A 24,178-nucleotide genomic window follows, 5' to 3' on the forward strand; every position below is an offset into this window, starting at 1 on the left:
GGAGCTTGCAGTGAGCCGAGATCCCGCCACTGCACTCTAGCCTGGGCGACAGAGCAAGACTCCGTCTCAAAAAAAAAAAAAAAAAAAAAAAAAAAAGAAAAGTGAATGGAATGGGATAAACGTCCATCTCAAGAAGTCAGAAAAGAATGACAAATAAACCAAAAAAATCAAAAGAAGAAAATAATAAGGTTAAGACTATAAAGAGAGCGGCTGGGTGCAGTGGCTCAGGCCTGTAATCCCAGCATTTTGGGAAGCAGAGGTGGGCAGATCACTTGAGCCCAGGAGTTCAAGACCAGCCTAAGTAACATAGGAAGACCTCATCTTTGCTGAAAATAAAAATTAAAAATCAGCCAGGCATGGTGGTACTGAGGTGGGAGGATCACTTGAGCCTAGGAGGTTGAGGCTGTAGTAAGCCTAGTAAGCCATTATTGTGCCACTGCACTTCAGCCTGGGTGACGGAGTGGGACCCTGTCTCTAAAAAAATAAAATAAGGCTGGGCACAGTGGCTCACACCTGTAATCCCAGCACTTTGGGAGGCCAAGGCTGAGGTCAGCAGTTTGAGACCAGCCTGGCCAATATGACGAAACCTCATCTCTACTAAAAATACAAAATATTAGCTGGGCGTGGTGGCGTCTCAAAAGAAAAAAAAAAAAAAAAAAAGGAAGATTCCAGTAGAGAGAGGTGGGATGTCCTGGAGAGGCAGTAGCCAATCAGTGGGAAAAAGTTCCCCAGGAGATTGTGGGGGACAGAACCCGCATCGCAGGTGAGGAGATATTTCACTGGTGAGAACACCTCTTCCAATGCTACTTACTGAAGGGAGGAGAAAAGGATGGGCGTGTGTTTCTTCAGGCCTGGTGCAGGCAGCGAGGGAGTTAAGGGAGTTCCCATGACAGGGCTGCTGTTTTCTCTTTGAAGAAAGAGGCAACACCTGCTGAAAGAGAATGAGGTGGGTTTGAAAATGGTGGAGGGGCTGGGTGTGAGCGCCCAGCCAGGTGAGCGTGGGGTTTCTGGCAGCACAGAAGGCCTGGTTGTGGGAAAAAGCCACGGGTCTCCTTCAGCACCCACCCAGGGGCAGGCATGAAGGTGGGCAGCGGGATTCATCCAGCGGGGTGGGGCTGCCAAGGGGCGTGTGGGAAGGACAAGGACGTGGAAGACACTCTATTGGCAAGAGAGTGACTTACTTGTTGGGTGTGGCTGCAACCCAGGAGCAGGTGCGGTGGGAGTCTGGAGACGGGATAGCTGGAAGATCGCTCAGGAGCGGGAGCCAGGTGGATTCCCTCTAAGATGGAGCCTGTCCCCAGGACTGATGACAGGGTCCCGAGCATGGCCTTGGAGCAGGAGAAACCACAAGGGTCAGCAGGACTAGGATGAAGGAAGTCACAGGGTGCACATGAAGGCTGGAGCACCCCACTGACAACCTCAGGCATGGAGGGAAGACAGTGGTCCGACACAGTCAGTTAGATGGGGAAGCTGGTAGAAGGCAGTGCCCAGGAGTGGTCTCTTTTTTTTTTTTGAGACGGAGTTTCACTCTTGCTGCCCGGGCTAGAGTGCAATGGCACGATCTTGGCTCACTGCAACCTCTACCCAGGTTCAAGAGATTCTCCTGCCTCAGCCTCCTGAGTAGCTGAGATTACAGGCGTGTGCCACCATGCCCAACTAATTTTTGTATTTTTCGTAGAGAAGGGGTTTCACCATGTTGGTCAGGCTGGTCTTGAACTCCTGACCTCCAGTGATCCACCCACCTCGGCCTCTCAAAGTTCTGGGATTATAGGTGTGAGCCACCACGCCCAGCCGGGAGTGGTCTCTTGAAGGCAGAGTCTCCTTGAAACTCAGGAAGAGAAATACTTCTGTGTGTATTTTTCTTTTTTTTTTCTTTTTTTTTTTTTGAGATGGAGTCTCGCTCTGTCGCCCAGGCTGGAGTGCAGTGGCCGGATCTCAGCTCACTGCAGGCTCCGCCTCCTGGGTTCACGCCATTCTCCTGCCTCAGCCTCCCGAGTAGCTGGGACTACAAGCGCCCACCACCTCGCCCGGCTAGTTTTTTGTATTTTTTTAGTAGAGACGGGGTTTCACCGTGTTAGCCAGGATGGTCTCGATCTCCTGACCTCGTGATCCGCCCGTCTTGGCCTCCCAAAGTGCTGGGATTACAGGCTTGAGCCACCGCGCCCGGCCTGTGTGTATTTTTCAAGGCATGAAAAGACTTTCCCTAGCACTTCACACACACACACACAGTGTTGCCATCCTGGAAACACTGGGTGGAAATTCAACACCAGCTCTTGGGAAAGACGGACATCTCCAAAACATACGTGACCCACGGAAGACAAAATTGTGAAAGAGATTGGGGGTGGGGAGGGGTGATCAATGACATCATAAGTGCTACTGGGAAACTTAAGTGACATCATAAATCTAAAGGGAGGGAAGTGTGCAGCATTTCCCACCGGGGTCCTGGTTAGGATTCACTATGACGCACCTTGGGACAGTTTCACTCGAGTGCTGGAGTTACGTTTAGTGTTTAGAATTGGTCGAATGTGCCCAGGCATGCTGGAACACAGATGACAAGATAGGGTTTGTGGTTGCCATGAAGATCTCAAAAGACAGGAAGCAGCCCTTTATTTCCCAAATACACTATTGTTCAAATCGGTGACACTTGTTTATTTACTACTCTACACAGAAAGTTGATCAACATAATTCTTGAAAAACCATTCAGGTTCTGCAACACTCTACAGGTTTGTTTCTTTTTCTTCTCTAGGCAAAGCAGTATCAAATCATATACCTTCTTCTCAAAGAACAATTTTCCCACTTATTTGCAGTCCTTTTGAGTGGACTGACCCGAACCTCTGGCAATAATTTAATAAGGAATGGATAGGAAGGTTTATACCTCAGTGATTGCATTCTATATACTCTTTTAATGTGTATTGGGATTAAGTTGGGGTTTTTGTTGTTGTTGTTGCTAAAGAGCATTTCTCCTAAAAAACAGTTTTCTATTTTAAAACACTCTTTTTCGGCCAGGCGCGGGGGCTCATGCCTCTAGTCCTAGCACTTTGGGAGGCTGAGGTAGGAGAATTGCTTGAATCCGGGAGGTGGAGGTCACAGTGAGCCGAGATCGTGCCACTGGACTCCAGCCTGGGCAACAGAGCGAGACTCTGTTATGAAGTGACTCTCTTTATTTCTTTTCTTTTCTTTTTTTCTTTTTTTTTTTTTTGAGACAGAGTCTTCCTCTGTTGCCAGGCTGGAGTGCAGTGGCGCGATCTCAGCTCACTGTAATTGCCACCTCCTGGGTTCAAGAGATTCTCCTGCCTCAGCCTCACAAGTGGCAGGGACTACAGGTGCACGCCACCATGCCCAGCTAATTTTTGTCATTTTTAGAGAGACAGGGTTTCACCACGTTGGCCAGGATGGTCTTGATCGCCTGACTTCATGATGCCCCTACCTTGACGTCCCAAAGTGCTGGGATTACAGGCGTGAGCCACCATGCCTGGCCAACCTTCTTTATTTCTAATATTGCTTTCTAAAGAATCAACTTTGACCAGGCCCAGTGGCTCACACCCATAATCCCAGCACATTGGGAGGCCGAGGCGAGTGGATCAGCTGAGGTCAGGAGTTCAAGACCAGCCAGGCCAACATGGCAAAAACCCGTCTCTACTAAAAATACAGAAAATTACCTGGGCATGGTTGGGCGCGGTGGCTCACACCTGTAATCCCAGCACTTTGGGAGGCCAAGGTGGGCAGATCACGAGGTGAGAAGACCGAGACCATCCTGGCTAACACAGTGAAACCCTGTCTTTACTAAAAATACAAAAAATTAGCCGGGCGTGGTGGTGGGTGCCTGTAGTCCTAGCTACTTGGGAGGCTGAGGCAGGAGAATGGTGTGAACCCGGGAGGCAGAGCTTGCAGTGAGCCAAGATCACACCACTGCACTCCAGCCTGGGCGAGAGTGAGACTCTGTCTCAAAAAAAAAAAAAAAATTTACCTGGGCGTGGTGGCAGGTGCCTGGGCATGGTGGCAGGTGCCTGTAATCCCAGCTACTTGGGAGGCTGAGGCAGGAGAACTGCTTGAACCTGGGAGGCGGAGGTTGCAGTAAGCCGAGATCGTACCCCTCCATTCCAGCCTGGGCCACAAGAGCAAAATTCCATCTAAAAAAAAAAAATCAACTTTATTGGGGGTATAATTAACATAGAATAAAATGCACCTATTTTAAGTGTTCAATTCCACATGTGCATGCACACACATGTTAACTACCATCATAACCCATAATCTATTTTTCCATTTTTGACTTTTACCTTTTTTCTTTTTTTGAGACGGAGTCTTGCTTTGTCCCCCAGGCTGGAGTGCAGTGTGGAAAACCCACACATTGGGCTGGGCACAGTGGCCCACACCTATAATCCTAGCACTTTGGGAGGTCAAGGAGGGAGGACTGCTTAAGGCCAGGAGTTCGAGACTAGCCTGGGCAATGTAGTGAGACCTCTGTCTCTACCAAAAATTTTAAAAAAACCATTAGCTGGGGATAGTGCACACCCATAGTCCCAGCTACTTGGGAGGCTGAGGTGGGAGGATGGTGTGAGCCTTGGACATCAAGGCTGCACTGAGCCATAATTGTGCCACCACAGTCCAGCCTGAGTGACGAGAGAAAGATCCTGTCTTGAAAAAAAAAAGAAAACCTACACATGGATGTCAGAAGTGTTCTGAGTAGAACAAGCTTTTCCTTTATCAGTTTTGGCAATTACGAATACAGCTGCTATAAACGCTTCCTACAGATATTCGTGTGGACGTATGTTTTCATTTCCCTAGAGTAAATACCTGAGTGGGACTGCTGGGTCATATATATACGTATGTTTAACTGCCAAACTGTTTTCCAAAGTGGTTGTACCATTTTCCATTCCCACTAGCAACTCTATGGGAGTTCAGGTTGCTCTGAGTCTTCACAGATACTTGGCATTTTCATTTTGGGCCTGGAAGTGGGGTTGAAGGGAACCCCCGGGACGCTGGTGCCACTGTTACTGAGTGTTCATTCCACAAGGGGGTTCAATTTGTGAAAATTCATCAAGCTGTAAACGTATATATGCACTTTTCTGTACATATACTAATCCTCAATAAAAACTCCTTAAGCCATATAAAATACATGTGAACTAAATTAAGTAACAATTTATTGAAATTAACATGCTTTAGGCCGGGCGCGGTGGCTCAAGCCTGTAATCCCAGCACTTTGGGAGGCCGAGACGGGCGGATCACGAGGTCAGGAGATCGAGACCATCCTGGCTAACACGGTGAAACCCCGTCTCTATTAAGAAATACAAAAAAGTAGCTGGGCGAGGTGGCGGACGCCTGTAGTCCCAGCTACTCGGGAGGCTGAGGCCGGAGAATCGCGTGAACCCGGGAGGCGGAGCTTGCAGTGAGCTGAGATCCGGCCACTGCACTCCAGCCTGGGTGACAGCGAGACTCCGTCTCAAAAAAAAAAAAAAAAAAAAAAAAAAAAAAGAAATTAACATGCTTTAAAAAAATCGAAATAAAAAAAACTCAGAGTAAGTCCGTAGCAGCCTCGTTTCATAATCCTGAAGATTTTTCCCCGGCCATCCACGGTGAATACCTAAAAACCAAATCAATACTTCTGAACATTATAAGAGGCATGTCAGGAGGCTCAGTCCAATAACGCATATTTAATTTCACTCCTATCCCCATCAATGATTCACTTTTATTCTCAAAATTCTCATAATTGTAATATTCTTAGTTTTGTGTTCAGAACATAAAAATAAACCTTCTATTTTCAAATAATGACAATAAAGGGTGGAGCATGAAAGGGAGTACTGGCTTCCTCCTGAGTGGGAACTCCCTTTAATGACAGAGAACAGCTCCTTCCAGAGGGAGTTTCCGGTGAAAAGGGAAGGGCTTCTGCCTGGTGTGACAAAGGTGGCACCATGGAGGGGTTCGGAATGGTTTGGGACTCAGGGACTTCAAGTCGTTCCAAACTCTAGAGAATCCTCTTCCAAACACCAGAGTCCTGCTCTTTTGTAATCAGTAATAGTAACAACGGGTCCAGGTGCGGTGGCTCATGCCTGTAATCCCAGCACTTTGGGAGGCCAAAGTAGGCAGACCATCTGAAGTCAGGAGTTTGAGACCAGCTTGGCTAACATGGCGAGACCCCATCTCTACTAAAAATACAAAAATTAGCCGGGTGTGGTAGTGCACACCTGTAATCTCAGCTACTAGGGAGGCTGAGGCAAGAGAATTACTTGAACCCAGGGGGTGGAGGTTGCAGTGAACCAAGATCGCGCCACTGCACACCAGTCTGGGCGACAGGACAAGACTCCATCTAAAAAACAAAACACACAAAAAACAGTGGCTAATATTTACTCAGTCCTCTCTGTGTCATGCCCCATTATAAGCAATTTACACACACTTATATATCATTGAATTCCCATAAGCATCTGATGAGGCAGGACCTATTACTCCTCTATTTCAGCATACAGTTCTCGTGAGTCATAGATTTCACATTTGCAAATTCACTTAGTCGGTAAAATTTATGTGGAACCCCAGTGCCGCACCCCCCTGCCTCCGGCAAACACACACACACAAATCAATACTTGCAGCGCTTCTGAGGTCATGAGCCTGTACATGCCATGTGCCTGGAGTGGGGAAAATCCGAGTCGCCATGTGCTGGAGTCCCTGGCTAAGACCCAGCAAGGATGCTCTCTCTGCCCTCATTTCTGCTCACCTGTAAACAAGGGTTCATTTCTTGGTCTGTTTAGTGCCACATTTTTGTAATTTTTTGCTTTTTTTTGGTGGTGGTTTTGCATTTTTAAATGGCCCACACACATAGTGTTGAAGTGTTATCTAGTGTTCCTCAGTGCAAAAGGTCTGTTTTAGGGAGAAAATACATGTTAGAGGTACTTCATTCAGGCATGAGTTATATGCTGTTGTCTGTGGGTTTGATACCAGTGGGCTGGGGAGGTGCCCAAACGCAGGGGGGACTTTAACCCCAGGCTCTTTACCTCATTACGAAAAGGAATTCAAAGATGAGTCAGAAAATAGTGAAAGTACAGAAACTTATTACAAGGTGAAAAGTACATACTCAAGAAAGAGGAATGCGGGCCTACTCAAGAGAGAGTCGAGCAATGGTTTGGGGTTTCTATCTTTATGGGTTTCTTTAACAAAGAGGTGGAATATTCATAAAAATTCCTGGGAAAACGTACAGATTTCTTGGAGCAGAGGTGTCACCCATTTTTGTGCCAAATCTGAGTGTTCCTGAAACTGTCATGGTGCTGGTGGTTGTGTGTTTAGTATATTAATGAGCCCACAATGAGGTCCGAAGGGAAGCCTAGGTCAAGCCCAGCACCATGTTGGGTCCAGTCAGTCTTAGCCAGCTTGGTTCACATCTTGGGTTTTCAGGGTCTTAGCAGATGATAGTCTCTAGTCATGTAAAACTGCTGCCTGGAATTTAATTCTCCTGTGACTACCCTGTATTATTCTCATTTCATTTTCAATGTTAATTAATGAGTCAATAATAGACATTAAATAAGGCTTCTTTTTGTTTGTTTCTGTTTTGTTTTGAGATGGAGTCTTACTCTGTTGCCCAGGCTGCAGTACAATGGCACTATCTTGGCTCTCTGTAGCCTCCATCTCCGGGGTTCAAGTGATTCTCCTGCCTCAGCCTCCCCAGTAGCTGGGACTGTAGGCACGTGCCACCACGTCCAGCTAATTTTTGTATTTTTAGTGGAGATGGGGTTCCACCATGTTGGCCAGGCTGGTCTCGAACTCCTGACCTCAGGTGATCCACCCGCCTCGGCCTCCCAAAGTGCTGAGATTATAGGCATAAACCACTGTGTCTGGCCTAAATAAGACATCTTTAAATAGAAACACACACACAAAAACAAAGTAATGTGTATCGATCTGTTGATAAAAATGTAATCAAGAGGCTCACAGGAACCTAACCCTATATCTTCCCTAGGAGCTGTGGTTTCCAAGGAGCAGTATTTGCCAAATCCATGTACTGGGTGCCTTTATTCAACATAACTGCTGCCAAAACCAGAATTGACTATGACGACGAAACTGAGGCACAGAGCCTAAGCCTCTTGTTTGTTGTCATTCGGCAAAAAAATGAAGGAGCCAGGATCTGAAGCCAGGCAGTGTCATTCCAGAGTCCTAACTTTCAAATGTCGCATCTAGCAAGGTCTTACATTCAAATAACATTGTAAATTCAACAACAAAGAGGACCAAGCTCCGAATTTATTCAGCTATTTCTGCACAGAAAGCTCCTGAAATGATCAGTGCCCGGAGACAAAAGGTACAGGATGTAAGTATAACGTTCTCTATGTTATCCACAGCCCTCAGAAGCAGCTGCTCTGCCTGGCTTTACTCGCCCTAACACTCCACAGAAGAGTTATGCAGTTCCCAGAGCTGTGCCTTCAATGGACACTAGGTTTCAGGTGACCCCAAAGATGCTATCAGAGAATATGACTTTCCCATAGGAGAGAATGGGTTTCCTGGTATGTTGGACCATCTCAGCCAGATATTTCTGTTGTCAGAAACCCATCAGTAACACTCTAGACTGGAGATCAGCAGATATATTCTGTAAAGGGCCAGACAGTAAATATTTTAGGACTTGTGGGCCATATAGTCTCTACAACTAGTCGACTGTGTCCTAGTCAAAAAAGCAGCCACCTATGCAGCCATTAGGTATTAGACAAAACCTAATGAAGAGGCATGACTCTGTTCCAATAGAACTTTATTTAAGAAAGCAGATGGGCCAGGCGCGGTGGCTCACATTTGTAATCCCAGCACTTTGGGAGGCCAAGGCGGGCAGATCACGAGGTCAGGAGATCAAGACCGTCCTGGCCAACACGGTGAAACCCCGTCTCTACTAAAAAGTACAAAAAATTAGCCCGGAGTGGTGGCAGGTGCCTGTAGTCCCAGCTACTCGGGAGGCTGAGGCAGGAGAATGACATGAACCCGGGAGGCGGAGCTTGCAGTGAGCCGAGATTGCACCACTGCACTCCAGCCTGGGTGACAGAGCAAGATTCTTGTCTCAAAAAAAAAACCACAGCAGATGGAGGGCCAGCTGCCCAGCTGCTCTAGAGAAAAGGAGGAGCTGTGTCTTATCTTTGTAATTTCAGCCCCAGCAGTAAAAATTGTCCCTATGTTGCCAAAGAGGAAATGAAAACACAGAGAGTCAGTCTTTTTTTTTTTTTTTTAGAAGGAGTCTCACTCTGTCGCCCAGGCTGGAGTGCAGTGGTGCGATCTCGGCTCACTGCAGCCACCCCCTCCCAGGTTCAGGCAATTCTCCTGTCTCAGCCTCCCGAGTAGCTGGGACTACAGGCCCACACCACCACGCCTGGCTAATTTTTATATTTTTAGTAGAGACGGGTTTCACCGTATTGGTCAGCCTGACTTCAGGTGATCCACCCGCCTTGACCTCCCAAAATGCTAGGATTACAGGCGTGAGCATAGAACTAAAATCTGGCTGCCGATTGAATATTTTGTTTCGGAGTGAGCCTCAATACTGTACTTCATGTTAGATCTGAACTAGTTAGAAAAATTAAAGCAAATACATAGCAAAAGGATCTGATCTTCACATGATCCAACCGGCCTTGGGTCTCAGCAAACTCACGTCTGTGCAGGTTAAGTTCCACACATGAACTGTGACTGAACTGTGGACGGTGGTGGTGACATCAAATCGCATTTCAGGTGCTCCCAGAGCTCGGAGTGGATGGTTGATCCTGTCTGCACAATCTCAGCTTTCTGTGTCTGTTAGCTTCCTAGTCCAAGACCCCAAGGCAGGTTATAAAACTGGAAATAAAGTCTTGGTTTGCTCCTGTGAAATCATCCTTCGCAGACAGGTTTTGGTTTGGACCAGAGGAATGCCTGAGGGTCTTACATACACTGGAATTCAGTCACAGAACTACTAACTTGCAAAGTCTATTTCTTTTTCCTTACTTCCTTCCTTCGTGAGCTGAAACCTCCACTTCCTTCCGGATTCAAGCAATTATCCTGCCTCAGCCTCCCGAGTAGCTGGGGCTATAGGCGTACGCCGCCACGCCCGGCTAATTTTTTGTATTTTAGTAGACACGGGGTTTCATCATGTTGCCCAGGCTAGTCTCGAACTTCTGAGCTCAGGTAATCCGCCCGTCTCGGCCTCCCAAAGTGCTAGGATTACAGGCAAGAGCCACCAAGCCCGGTCTGCAAAGCCTATTTCTAACCAAAGTCAAGTCCCACACACTTGCCTCTACACTGCGTTTTGCTCCTTTTTATTCCAGGTTTTACAATTACAGAGCACTTGATGAGCCTGTTTCCACGTCTGTAAAATGGGGCGAAGTTCTTCACTGTGCTACTGCAGAGTTAAGCCACTGGCCCTGTAGGCAAAGTGCTTAGAACGGGCGTGGCACGCTGCAGGTGCACAGAAACGCTCGCTGCCACCCCCACTTTAACTACAGGGCACCCCAGCGCCCCGCCAGGGGCTGAAGAAACGTGGGAGTAAGCGGAGGAACGCGAAGGGCGTGTGCCCGTGAAAGGTCTCACGAGGCGTTTCGAGGTCGCCTCTTCAGGCTGGGCCGCCGCCAAGGTGCTTCTGAGCTCACCCAGCCCAACCCGGGCACCCTGGGACCCCAAGGCGGCAGCGGGCACAGCTGGGCAGCCGAGCCCCGAGAACACCCACTTCCGCCACAGACCTGCTCAAAATAGCTCCTTCTGGCAGCGCGCGAGACATGGCCCGAGCCGGCCCCAGGGAGGCGGGGCCTGAGAGCAGATAACCCCCCTACTTCCGGCTCGCCTCTGGTCGCCACAGGCCCCGTCGCAGCTGTCCCCCGCCCCGACCACGCCCTCCATGACGTCATTTCCGGCGTTTGGGCGGGGCCCAAGCAGGGCGCGCTGCCCGGAGCTGCCTAGGTTGCGCTGCCGGCCACGTCCCCGCGCCGGGCCGCGGGCTCCGTCCTACTGTCCTAGGGCCGCCGGGCCGCTGCGGGCCTGCTGCGCCCGGGTAAGGGGCTCGCACTGCCGTCCGGGAAGCTGCTGTCAGGGCTCCCTGACCGGCTTGGGACTGAGAGACAGAGGTGGGGGGGCAGGAGGAGGGTTGGGTGGTGGCACGAGGGGCAGGGGGAGAGTGAGGGGCTGAGAGATGCAGGAGGAACGGGACAGGAGGAGCCGCGGATGGGGCACGCACAGAGTGCAAGACGCTGAGCAGTGCGGGTACGGAGGGAGTCAACTGGGAGCCGAGCATGGCTGGGGGCCCAAGAGGCAGGAGGAGGAGGAGGAGAGCTGAAGGGGGTCCCAGACTGGAGAAGAGGCCCGCTTGTCCCATTTTGGGAGCAGAATGGGGACACTCTCATAGCGGGGGCGAATTTGCCCTGGGGTCTTTCCCTGGCAAGCCCAGGACGGGACTGAACCCCAAGAAGTGTTGCTCTTAGAGTTGAGTGACCCAGACCTATCTCCCAGACGCTCTCTCTACCTGGGTGGAGGTTGTGCACCCCCCAACTTCCCTCCCCTGCCCATCTGTCTCCCTGCCTGCTTCCCCCTTGCGAGTCACTTAGTAGCCCCCGTGTGACTGCTTAGCATGTTGACTTAATCGTTAGGCTGATAGGAGGAATCGGCCTCCACACGCATGGTTTGCCACCAGAAATAATCATCGTACTTAGAAATCTGACTTTAACAACTTGCAGTTATCCCTCGCCCCAGGAAAATCTCTAACAGTTCAATAAAATCAGCAAGGAAAAGATTTAAAATACAAATTTTTCCATTTATACAGTGGATCTGCCTAATGGACAAAGGAACGTCAGAGATACCCACGTTCTTAGCAAAAACTAGGCCCTAGCATTTAGCTGTGATACCAAAACTTCCAGGAACCTGGAAGCAAGCAACGTATTTAATGTAATATAATAAATATCCAATGTTCCAGGTTTCCGTCTGCCACAGAGTCACATCCTTTGGACTACAGGACAATGTCTATATACACAAAGCCATAAGTCTGTGTTCCTTGGGCTTCTGCAACCAAAGTTCAGCCAGGTGACGTGTCAGGATTAGGTACCTGCAGTTTGCCCTGTATTTGTTCTTGCAGTTCCTACTCCTTGGTATCTGTAACTTGCCTAACTTGGTGTGGGGACTTGGCCGTGTTGCTGCTGAGTGAGTCTTAATAGCCTGATAGAATGTAAGGGTAACAGCTGTAGTCCTTTACCAAGCTTCAGGATTTACTTGTGTTGGGTCTTTGGAACATCTCTATGCCAGAAAAAAAGAATTAAGTTATTTATTTCCTTTTTTTTTTAAAGAGATGGGGTCTCACGATGTTGTCCAGGCTGAACTCAAACTTCTGGGCTTACAATCCTCCCACCTCAGCCTCCTGAGTGTCTGGGATTACAGGCATGCAGCACCATGTCTGGAGTCCAGTTTTGTGTAACTTGCATGAAGTGCCCTACATGTAACAAGCCAAGGTTGAGAACACAAGAATTCAGACAAGATGCATTGGGAGGCCCATCTCAAGGTCACGCACCAGAAAAGGTTAGCGAGGTTGACGCCCAGGGGCACGGTCTGGGGGTGCCTTTCTCATGGAGTGTCACCTGGCTCAAGGGGTATCCTGTTGCACCCTTCCTTGTAGATCCTATGGGGAGCTGACCCCTGAACAAGGGAACTCCCAGTGCCAGCCTAACCTTCCGTCTTTCTGTCCGTCCTGGTCTCCAGCTTAATACAAATTTAATTCTCTCTTGCTCATTCCCCTCCTGCCCCTGGGGTCTCTTTTTTCCCATCTATTATGGTCTGAGACCCTGATCTACCCAGTCTCCCTGTACCAGATAATAATGAGAATAACTGGGTGGGGTCCCGAGACCCACACCCTAATTTTGGCTTGAAGCCCTTGCAGGGGAAACAGTTATTTTAAATGTTGTTAATGGCTTGTCCATCATGAGTCAACTTATAAAGATGACCGCAGGTCCCTGCATGAGATCTTGACATTTAGAATATTCTGTTGGAAAGTAGAGGCAGGACCACAGCAGAGGGATGAAGTCATAGGACAACAAAGGCCTGTTCTTGACTACACAGTGGCCAATTCCTGTTTCTGTGGAAGTGACCACCAGCCCCACCGGCTGGGAGGGAATAAGTGGTGATGGTGTCCAGCAGAAGTTTCCTGAGAAACCCGTGGAGTGTCCTGAGATAGCCTTGTGGACATGCTCCGTGTGTGTGCTATCACCTTTGTGTGTGTGATTTTGCATATATGTGTGTGCATGTGTGAGTGCACGTGTGTTGGCACGTGTGCATGTGCAGACGGACACGCGTGCAGCTGTGCACACACAAGCGTGTATGACTAAGTGCATGTGTGTGTGGCTGTGTGTGCACACGTGGGCATCTGTATTGGGAGCAGGCCCACGGTGGTCCTTGATATCACCACCTACTGATAACCTACCCGTGATAAGAGGTGATGAGCTGTTTCTGTAATCTCCTGAGTTCGCATTAAATATTCATCAATGAGAAAAACATTTGTGCTGGTTAACATCTTTGCATTATGGCTGTACTCCTGGATTCCTCTAAAGTTTTGGTTAGCTCCTAGGAAAATGTCCCTCCTGGTACGTAGATCATGTAGTCTCTCTGAATTATGGAAATCAGTGTGTGAAACTGTATCAGGTGGGTAACTCTGTGCCTTTCTGCTTAGCAGCTTGAAGGACTTGAAGAAAATATGCTGGTTTCTTTCCTTGGAGGTTTTCAGAAATGTTTTCCAAAAGTGATACATGCTTGTTAAAAAAAAAAAAGAAAGAAATGAAGTAGAGAATGAAAATCACAGGTGAATCCATTCTCCAGGGATAATCATTAACATTCTAGTGCAAATCTTTCCAGACCCTTGAATAAGTGTCTTTTTTAACAAAAATAGGATCATGGTCCACACGCTGCTGTGTAACCTGCCTTGTTCGTTTATTGATGCGTGCTATATATCTTCGCATGTCAATAAGTAGAGAGTTGTGTATTTTTAACAGTTGCCATAGTATTTTATATATGAATGGGGCCATACTTGACAGAACTATTCCACTTTTTTACTTTCTAAATAATGTTGTGAGAAATATCTTTGTAGATCATCTTTGGACATCTGAGTGCTTCCTTAGAAGAAACTGCAGTAGAAGTTGCTGCATCGGGAGTTTTTTTTTTTTTTTTTGAGACGGAGTTTTGCTCTTATTGCCCAGGCTAGAAGGCAGTGGTGCAATCTCGGCTCACTGCAACCTCTGCCTTCTGGTTTCAAGTGATTCTCCTGCCTCAGCCTCCCAAGTCGCTGGGATTACAGGTGCCCGCCACCACGCCCAGCTAATTTTTTTGTATTTTTAGTGCAGATGGGGTTTCACAATGTTATCAGGCTGGTCTGAAACTGCTGACCTCGTGATCCACCTGCCTCGGCCTCCCAAAGTGCTGGGATTGCAGGCGTGAGCCACCGCGCCCGGCCCGCAACGGAGGTTTTGAATTGAAAGCTTTGATCCATGTTGTTGTCCCAGTGGAATGAATGATCTCTTGAATGCTGCTCTTTCTGTGCCTCCCTCCTCACTGGAATTTTCCCTCATGCTTTTCCTAAGGAATGTGGACTTTCTTTCAAACTCTAGATGCATCTGTTACCAGAGTGGAGAGTCTGCCTTCGTCTCACATGTGCCACAAAGGATGGCATGGCCCGGGAGTGCCCCACCACGTGGCTTTCACCCCCTGCAAAGCCAGACCTCACCCAGCGACACAGTGCCAAGCCCGCAGCTCTCCAAGGAGGAAGATGGCCCAGGCTGGGAGCATGCCCTTAGCAGCGGCCTCTGGTGAGTGTCCTGGCCCTGCAGGCTGGGCCTGCCTGTTGGGTGATGGGACAGTGAGCCCAGAGGGAGCTTTGCAGGGTCACCAGAGGGTCAAGGGAAAAGGAAAGACAGCCAAGCCTTATAGTAACCAAGGAAGGCCCAGTCTGTGGCCTTTAACTGTCACAAGCCCTGCCTCCTTTTTTTTTTTTTTTTTTTTGAGACAAGGTTTTGGTTCTGTGTTCCAGGCTGGAGAGCAGTGGTGCAATCTTGGCTTACTGCAACCTCTGCCTCCCAGGTTCAAGCCATCCTCCCACCTTAGACTCTGGAGTAGCTGGGACTACAGATGCACACCACCATGCCTGGCCACTGTCTGTATTTTTTGTAGAGATGGGGTTTCACCATGTTGCCCAGGCGGTCTCTAACTCGTGAGCTCAGTCCACCCACCTGCCTCGGCCTCTCAGGGTGCTGGGATTACATCCATGAGTCATTGCTCCTGACAGGGAGGCCTTGTCTTCTGAGTGGACTGGGGTGGTGGCCCATGGACAGGATGGGGATCACGCGATCCCCTGCAACCCTCTTCGGCTTTGTGATAGAAATGCAAGTTACCTCAAGAGGTTCTCCCTGACCTTGGTGATGCTGTGGGCACTCACAGAAGCCTCCTCTGTGCTGCAGGGAGGCTGTGTCTCACTGATCCAGGGTGCTGGAGGGCGCCTCTTAGCAGATGATGATGAGAGGCTGTCCCCTCCCAGGAAGGAGAAGGTCCTTGTCTGTTCCAAGGCAAGGAACTGGACAAGGAGGAGGAGGTTCATTCAGTACATTTGAGTCTGATCTTCCCTGCTGTAGCTGGAGCACAGTCCCTGAAGCCGGCTGAAGTGCCAAGGCAGGGGCTAGCAAACTGTGGCCGAATCCCACCTGCTGCCTGTTTGTATAAAGTTTTATTGGGACACAACCGTACCCACCATTCACATCTATTCCAGGGCTGCCTCTGTACCGGAACGGCAGAATTGAGTAGCTAAGACACAGACTGAATGGCCCACAGAGTCCCAAATATTTGCCGTCCTGTCTTCTATAGGGAAAGTGTGCTGAGCCCTGCCCTAGAGGTTTGTAGTGAGGGGGCAGCAGAAGACCTGGGGCTGGGGTACATTCAGGAGCCGAGACCCTCTTCACCCATAAGAAGCCCCTGCCACATCATCTCGCCTTTAACTCACCCAGAGGACTTCAAATCCTGGGCTCAGGCCTGGGGAACATCTGGAGCCCGGGGTGGTAGCATTTTAAAGGCATTTGGTAGATGTTACTGACCCGAGAGCGCCGTTTAAATACTCATATTTATCAAAAGCCCAGCTGCACTGCCTTGGCCCATGGAGGATTGTGAGTTCTTTGTGCCCGAAACCTTCCAGTTTCAGTTCTGCCCAGCGTGATACTGGTTAGTTTCTTCTCTCCCCATCCCCCGTGGCCGCACTTTTTTTCTGTCAGAACAAAGAATGCTTTTTGCACTCTAGATCTGTGGTTTGTAAGGCCAAGTAATTTTTCTAAACCCCTAACACATCAGGAGCCCTTACAGACCATTTTGAAGAGAAAGCACCATTTGAAGCTAGGGAAAAGTGAGTGACTCTCGGAAGGAGACCGGAAGTCTCATGGAATACAGCAGCCTTCTAGAAGGGTGTGTGCTCTAAGGGCTTTTTCCAGCCCCGGGGCAACTTGACAGCCGTCCATGTGGATTACAGGAGGCAGAAAGCCACCCAGGGGCTTCTTGTTGCACAGTGGCTGCTTTTGCGTAGCTGGAAGTGCTTCTTGGGTGGGCTGCTGGCTAAGCCAGGTACCCTGCTGGGTCCTTGTCCGCGTGATCCCACGTCACTCCCATGCAGCTCACCGAGGCTCACAGGTCCTGTGGCTGCACATGTCACTTGGTTAGTGAGCTTGGGAGCTGGGATTGGAACGCAGGCAGTGCTGTTGGCCTGTGTGTGTTCTGCTGGTCTCTCAGTCCCCTTGCATAGTCTGTTGCCCCTATTGCAGTAGCTTCCTCAAGGGAACGACAGTGAATGCTGAAAGAGCTAAAAGGCTGCTCCTGCCAGTCATGCAGTCAGTGGCGCCTTCATCCCTCAATAACCAATGGGCAGCTCACCCAGCACCCCAAAGGCCCAGTCCGCATACAGCTATGCAGCTGGGGCCCCACTTTGCTATGGGCTGCTAAGTGCTGGTTTTCTTGTGATTGTTTTCATTATTTTATCTAACAAAACAAATCAACCAAACCAAATAACTTTTTTATAATACGTTAAGGGCCGAGCACAGTAGCTCATGCCTGTAATCCCAACACTTTGGAGGCCAAGGCAGGAAGATTGCTTCAGCTGAGGAGCTGGAGACCACCCTCGGCAACATAGAAAGAACCCTATCTCCACACACACACAAAAAAATAGCCAGGTGTGGTGGTGTGCACCTGTGACTCCAGCTGAGGTAGCAGGATCATTTGAGCCTGGGAGGTCAAAACTGTAGTGAGGTACGATCGTGCCACTGCACTCCAGCCTGGGCAGCAGAGCAAGACCTATCTCAAAAAAATAAAAAGGTGCTAAAGCTTCCACATCACTTCTGTGGAGCATTAGAATGAAGGAGAGGGCTTTGCTTTATAGCGACTTGGGCCGGCTGTGGGGACCACTGCAGTCTCTGAAGTGGGGAAGTCACTCATTCACTCACACCTTCATTCATTGAGACAGCCTCTGTGTCAGGTGCCTGGATTGCTGCCCCTCACTGGCTGCCCCTGCCTCCCCTCTTGCTAAAAGCACCTTCCTGATCTTGTCTAAGGCCCTGCAGGGACTCCCATTCCCCTACTGTGAAATCTAAACTGCCACATGGCTCCTGGGGCCTCCTCGCGCTCTCCAGACTAATCCCCATCTAACCACGCTCTCCCTTGCCTCTGACCCTGCTGTTGTCATCTGCTGCTCCCTTTCCACCTGCCTGCCCACCCCCACCCAGCTTTCAGAATGCAGCCCAGGCGTCGCTTTCCCAGGAAACCTTCCTTGGCATGCCGACCACACCACCACTGGCTGAACTGTGTCCTCTGGGGCCCAGCCATCCTTGGGGCTTCTGCCCAGAGGAACAGCCTCCCTCACTCTTCAAGGCCTGCCCACATGCTGTCTCCTCCCTGCTTCCCAGCACTGAGTCACACCCTGCACAATGCTTGTGCCAGCCTGCAATGACCTCTTTTCTGTGTCTCCCATGGACTGTAGGTCCCTGAAGAGGTTTTGTGTTTTTCACCTTTTTGTCTTAAGTGTACTGCCTGGCACATGAGTAAGCACTCAGTAAATATTGGATGAAAGGATGGGTGGGTGGATGGATGGGTGGATGAGTGGGTGGGTGGATGGGTGGGTGGGTGGATGGACAGACGGGTGGGTGGATGGGTGGACGGACGGGTGAGTGGATGGATGGGTGGGTGGGTAGATGGACAGATGAGTAGATGGATGGAAAAGTGGATGGATGGATAGATGGATGGATGGACAGATGAGTAGATGAATAGTGGATAAATGGATGGATGGGTGGGTGGGTGGATGGATGGATGGATAAATGAACTTATGGATGGACCGATGAGTAGATGGATAGAATAGTGGGTGCATGGATGGATGGATGAGTGGGTGGATGGATGGATGGACTTATGGATGGACAGATGAGTAAATGGATGGAATAGTGGGTGGATGTATGGATGCATGAGTGGGTGGATGGATGGGTGGCTGGGTGGATGGATGAATGGGTGGCTGGACAGATGGGTGGGTGGATGGATGGATGGATGGACAGATGAGTAGATGGATAGAATAGTGGGGGATGGATGAGTGGGTGGATGGATGGGTGGGTGGGTGGGTGGATGGATGGACAGATGAGTAGATAGGATATAGTGGGTGGGTGGATGGGTAGATGAGTGGGTGGATGGATGGACATATGAGTAGATGGATAGAATACTGGATGGGTGGGTGGATGGATGAATGGATGGATGGATGGGTGGGTGCGTGGGTGGGTGGATGGATGGATGGATGGATGGATGGATAGGTGGGTGGGTGGGTGGATGGATGGATGGATGGATGGATGGACTTATGGACAGCCGAGTAGATGGACAGAATAGTGAGTGGATGGATGGATGGATGAGTGGGTGGATGAATGGATGGATGGATGGACTTATGGACAGATGAGTAGATGGATAGAATAGTGGATGGATGGATGGATGAGTAGGTGGATGGATGGGTGGGTGGATGGATGGGTGGGTGGGTGGATGGATGGACAGATGAGTAGATAGGATATAGTGGGTGGGTGGATGGGTGGATGAGTGGGTGGGTGGGTGGATGAATGGATGGATAAATAGACATGGATGGACAGATGAGTAGATAGATAAAACAGTGGATGGATGGATGGATGAGTAGGTAGATGGATGGGTGGGTGGGTGGATGGATGGATGGATGGACAGACACGGATGGACAGATGAGTAGATAGATAAAATAGTGGATGGATGGATGGATGAGTAGGGGGATGGATGGGTGGGTGGGTGGGTGGGTGGATGGATGGATGGATGGATGGATGGATGGGTGGATGGGTGGATGGATGGGTGGGTGGATGGGTGGGTGGATGGATGGGTGGGTGGGTGGATGGGTGGGTGGATGGATGGATGGATGAATGGATGGACAGATGAGTAGATGGATAGAATAGTGGGTGGGTGGGTGGGTGGATGGATGAGTGGGTAGATGGACAGATGCATGGGTGGATGGATGGATGGACGGACTTATGGATGGACAGATGAGTAGATGGATAGAATAGTGGATGGATGGATGGATGGATGGATGGATGGATGGATGGATGGATGAGTGGGTGGATGGATGGATGAGTGGGTGGATGGATGAATGGATGAGTGGGTGGATGGGTGGATGGATGGGTGGGTGGGTGGGTGGATGGATGGATGGATGGATGGATGGACAGATGAGTAGATGGATAGAGTAGTGGGTGGATGGATGGATGGATGGGTGGGTGGGCAGGCAGGTGGATGGGTGAATGGATGGATGGATAGATGGCTAAGTAGTATCTCCCATGTGAAAGGCACAGTCACCTGTCACAGGGTGCACATGGGGTGCGTTAGGCTTGATTTCTACTCTGCAGACCATAGGAGAAGCTGAGGAGGAAGACGACCAGTCTTGGTGATGAGAAGGCCTTCACCCTATGAACACGGCCAAGTCTTAGTCCTCTCTCCTGCTCCTTTAAACTCTGAACTCTAGGATAGGAGAATGGGAACTTTTTCAGGTTGAGATTCATAGTGAAATCGGGTCAAGAAGTGATCAGATGCAAAGCACAGGGCAGATCGTTACACCATGGCTGAGGTCTTTCTGGGCACCAGGCCCTGGTCTCAGCACTTGGCTCAGTCTGCACCTTGGACCCTGCCAGAGCCCTCCACAGCAGATGCTCTCAGGCAAGGCTGTGCGTTGCTGGCCAGACACCTTCTGACCAGCGTGCTTTCTTGACCACAGATCCCTTGGCCAAGCAGGAGAGAACCATTAGCAGCCTGAGGAGCTGGCTGGCTGGGAGCCTCAGGGATCGCACAGCCTTGCTCCCAGCTCACCCGCAAGATGTGGACAGCTCTTGTGCTCATTTGGATTTTTTCCTTGTCCTTATCGGAAAGCCATGCGGCATCCAATGATCCACGTAAGTGAGAAAGCTGTGTGACTGGTGGATGCTGAACCCAGGAAAGCAGCGTCTGCAAACCCAGGCCAATGCATCAGGAACCCCAGCCCTCCCAGGTGCCGGGCAAGGAAGGGTTGTCAGGCCAACCTTCCTTCTCCAGGGCCATGGTGGGCAAAGAGCCCCCAGCAGGACCAGGCAGCTGAGCCCTGAAAGGTTTGCTTGCTTGGCCTGCAAGATTTGATGTTATCTCTAAATTGAATCTTCACTGGGGACTTGGTTCCTTCATACATCAGATCTTTCGCTGCGTTCCCACTCTGTGCCATTCAGAAGAATTCCTGCAGCGAATGCTTTCACAAAGCCAAGCGTTCTTTCGTGATGTGAATATCTGTGCAGTTTATCTGCTTTGTAAACCTGGGTGTGTGTTCAGTGGGCTTTTAATGGTGAATCACACCTGTTGTGTGAGACTTTTACTCTGATGTTTTGGGAACTGGATCAAATAGTGAAAGTCTGAAGGCTTCAGTGGGCAGGGGTGTTCATAGAGGGCAAAGGAGTTTTAAAATCAGATTGACAAGGGCTTTTTCAATGAGCTGCATGGCAACAGTGGGAAGAGAGATGGGGAGGAAGCATGTTTGCACATCACCTCCCCTGACTCTGGCCAAGCTGAGGAGGGGGCCCCACAGGGCTGGGTGGAGGCCGATCCCTGAGCAATCTCCCTGAGCAAGATTGAACATGATTGTCTCTCTTTTTCTCCTTTTTTTGACTTTAAGGCAACTTTGTCCCTAACAAAATGTGGAATGGATTAGTCAAGAGGAATGCATCTGTGGAAACAGTTGATAATAAAACGTCTGAGGATATAACCATGGCAGCAACTTCTCCTGTCACGTTGACCAAAGGGACTTCGGCAGCCCACCTCAACTCTACGGAAGTCACAACAGAGGACACAAGCAGGACAGACGTGAGTGAACCAGCAACTTCAGGAGGTGCAGCTGATGGTGCGGCCTCCAATGCTCCCACGACTGCAGCCTCCAGTACGACTGCAGCCTCCAGCGCTCCCACGACTGCAGCCTCCAGTGCTCCTACGACACTCGCACCCACCACGCCTACATCCACAAGGTGGACCCCATCCACTACCGCCACTGGGCATCCATCTCTCAGCACAGCCCTCACACAAATGCCAAATAGCAGCACGGTGCCAAGAACAGCAACCCCGGCCACGTTGGCCACACATGCTCAGACTGTGGCGACCACAACAAACACGAGCAGCCCCATGAGCACTCGGCGAAGTCCTTCCAAGCACATGCCTGGTGACACTACGGCAAGCCCTGCAGCCCCTACGCGTCCCCAAGCACAAGGTCCCATTAGCCAGGTGTCAGTGGACCAGCCTGTGGTTAACACAACCCCAGAGCCCACCCCCACCCTCACAGTGGTGACCACCACCAAGGCACAAGCCCAGGAACCAACTGCCAGCCCAGTGCCAGTGCCTCACACCAGCCCAATCCCTGAGGTGGAGGCCACGTCCCCCACGACACAGCCAAGCCCCACGCCATACACCCAGAGGGCCGCTGGGCCAGGCACACCCCAGGCACCAGAGCAGGCAGCGACTGAGGTCACGCCAGGTACTGATTCCACTGGGCCAACACCCAGGAGCTCAGGGGGCCCTAAGATGCTAGCCACGGACTCGTGCCAGCCCAGCACCCAAGGCCAGTACCTGGTGGTCACCACCGCGCCCCTCACCCAGGCCGTGGTGGACAAAACTATCCTCCTGGTGGTGCTGTTACTCGGGGTGACCCTTTTCATCACAGTCTTGGTTTTGTTTGCCCTGCAGGCCTATGAGAGCTATAAGAAGAAGGACTACACCCAGGTGGACTACTTAATCAATGGGATGTATGCGGACTCAGAAATGTGAGGGGGTGGGACCCGGCGGGAGGCCGAGCCCCTTCCTTGTCCTTTCCTTTTGCCTTTGAGACCAAACCAAGTGCTTCCAAATTCCTTTGGTGCAATTTAGGAGATATGCCAGATGCTTAAACACATTTAATTGCTGTCAGATTAATTCCATGATCACTAAAGAGTTGCTGCTTTTTTCATATTTATTTTTGTAAATGATGCTGTGCCCAGGAGCAGCTGGGGGTTCCACCTCAGGGTGGGGCGGGCAGGGCCCTGTGCCCCCAGGTGTCGGAGCCTGACCTGAATTAAAGTACTGACTGCTCCACAGTCATGTGGGTACATCCTGCTCCTCGGGGCGCCTGCCTTTCTGCCATGCGCGTAGCAGGGTTTGGTTTTGTGAATGTGCAACATCGCTCCACACCCTGGAGGTTGACTGTCGTTACCACTGTCTCGGGCTTCTCCCTGGTACCCACGCCCGCCCTGGTGCTTGCTGGGAGGCTCCTGGGCCCCAGAAGAGGCCACAGCCAGCATCTTGAATCCTTTTTCTGACCTGTTCAGTGAGCCTCCTGGAGCCAGCTTTAGGGGTGAAGGAGCTAAATTCAGCACATCACCCCCATGGTGTGGTCAGCTCGGCCTGAACCAGAGCAGAACAGAATCTGATCCCACCCTGCTCATGAGGTGGGGTCATTATTGCTAGTTCTGAATAGCCCAGGTCCCTTGCCCCAGGACCCCAGGGCCAGGCCTGGGATTCGACCCCAGAACCTGCTCCTTGTCAGACCAATTCCTCCGGATTCCAGCTCCCATCCTGAACAGCCAGCCAGCACTTGCTCTGGGCTTGTTACATTCCTGCCCTGTCCCTGTGCTGTGTGAGTGTAACCCGCTGTGTGTAACCCGCTATGTGTAACCCACTGTGTGTGACCCGCTGTGTGAGTGTACCCCGCTGTGTGTGACCTGCGTGAGTGTACCCGTTGCGTGTGTGTGACCTGCTGCACATGTGTGATCACTGCATTGCCTCAGCCCCAGGAGATCATCACAATCTCCATTTTGAAGATGGGGCCACTGAGGCACAGCAGTCACCCCCAGAGGCCCAGAGTCAGGATTGAGCCCTGGTCCTAGAGTCCCAGCTCTTTGTCTAACTAGGTTCCTCTACCACCTGCCCAGCCTGAGCTTGGCCTTTGGTCCTTCATCTGCCCACCTGCCCAAGGCAGCAAGAGCTGATGGGCCACACATAGCCACGGCATCTTGTAAAGCCATGTTCTCAGGCCAGGTCTGCAGCTGTTGAGACCTGGAGCAAGCTATGGAATGTTCTGGAGCTCAGCTTCTTCCTCTGGGAAATGGGGAGAGACAGAGCAGCATCTGCTCTAAACATGGTGGCATGGGGCCCCACCCAAAAAGGGCTGTGGAGTTGGCTGTGGCTTCTCAACCACCTGGCGCTGAGGCAGAGCTGATCTTTGTCTGAAATCTCCAGTCTCCCCCTCACCGAGATCTCCCTGGGCTAGGTTTGGGTGTCCAGCTTCTTATTTAAATTCACCTCCTCCAAAAAGGATGTCAAAAGGCCTGTGATAAAAAGCTAAGACAGTAACTCCCAAACCATTTGAAATAACTTCAAAGCCGAGGCTGGAGAAATACGGAGTGGGGAGAACAGGTCAGAAACTACCCCCCGTCCCTCCGTCCTGTCTTCTCCCTCTCTGCAGCCCAGCTTCCCCAGCCTTTTCTTTCTCACTATCGCATCCTGCTGGCCCCTTCCCCTCTCCCAGCCTCCACTGCCTGAGTCAGGCCTTCTGGACTGACAGCCACACTCCACAGAGCCTGAGCCTTTCCTGGCCATCACACGTCGGAGTTGCATCTGCATGCTTGATTACAGGCACTGGCCCTGGTTGGGAAGGTGGCTGGTTCCAGCACCTGGCTTGTCTCCCTTGCCATCC

At 50.6% G+C, this 24,178-nt stretch overlaps 1 protein-coding gene and 1 long non-coding RNA gene across 14 annotated transcripts in view; one reads left to right on the forward strand and one right to left on the reverse strand.

Annotated features, from left to right (window-relative positions):
* LOC106993178 (uncharacterized) overlaps positions 1–10,698 on the reverse strand; it is a 30,356-nt gene extending 19,658 nt beyond the window's left edge. Inside the window, exons 1-4 of one of the 5 annotated variants that reach the window (XR_013403487.1) lie at positions 10,656–10,698; positions 3,968–4,130; positions 1,182–1,328; positions 812–931 (exon numbers count right to left, since the gene is read on the reverse strand). This is a non-coding gene — a long non-coding RNA (uncharacterized LOC106993178). Of the gene's footprint in view, positions 1–224; positions 932–1,181; positions 1,329–3,967; positions 4,131–10,655 lie in introns of those variants that run through there. The other 4 variants (XR_013403488.1, XR_013403486.1, XR_013403484.1 and 1 more) reach the window with 4 other exon arrangements.
* Positions 10,699–10,846: 148 nt separating this feature from the next.
* On the forward strand, positions 10,847–22,580 carry C14H11orf24 (chromosome 14 C11orf24 homolog). Of its 9 annotated transcripts, none has more exons than XM_077961967.1 (5): positions 10,847–11,172; positions 14,550–14,747; positions 20,216–20,390; positions 21,137–21,324; positions 22,195–22,580. In XM_077961967.1, the coding sequence occupies exons 3-5, from the start codon at positions 20,315–20,317 to the stop codon at positions 22,273–22,275; spliced, it is 345 nt and encodes a 114-aa protein (XP_077818093.1). In that variant the 5' UTR covers positions 10,847–11,172; positions 14,550–14,747; positions 20,216–20,314; the 3' UTR covers positions 22,276–22,580. The 9 variants fall into 9 exon arrangements, with proteins under 9 accessions (XP_077818093.1, XP_077818091.1, XP_077818090.1 ...); XM_077961965.1 differs by adding an exon at positions 12,246–12,474 and having other exon boundaries at positions 10,847–10,963; positions 14,523–14,747; positions 21,137–22,580; XM_077961964.1 differs by adding an exon at positions 12,246–12,474 and having other exon boundaries at positions 10,847–10,963; positions 21,137–22,580.
* Positions 22,581–24,178: the final 1,598 nt, after the last annotated feature.

The sequence above is a fragment of the Macaca mulatta genome, chromosome 14 (genome assembly GCF_049350105.2).
Source record: "Macaca mulatta isolate MMU2019108-1 chromosome 14, T2T-MMU8v2.0, whole genome shotgun sequence".
NCBI lineage: Eukaryota > Metazoa > Chordata > Mammalia > Primates > Cercopithecidae > Macaca > Macaca mulatta.

Coding starts and splice junctions, on each gene's coding strand:
- C14H11orf24 (XM_028833140.2), top strand. CDS start 14,525: ATGTGGACTTTCTTTCAAACTCTAGATGCATCTGTTACCAGAGTGGAG. Junction 14,748..21,136: donor GCCCTTAGCAGCGGCCTCTG/GTGAGTGTCCTG, acceptor TTTGACTTTAAG/GCAACTTTGTCCCTAACAAA.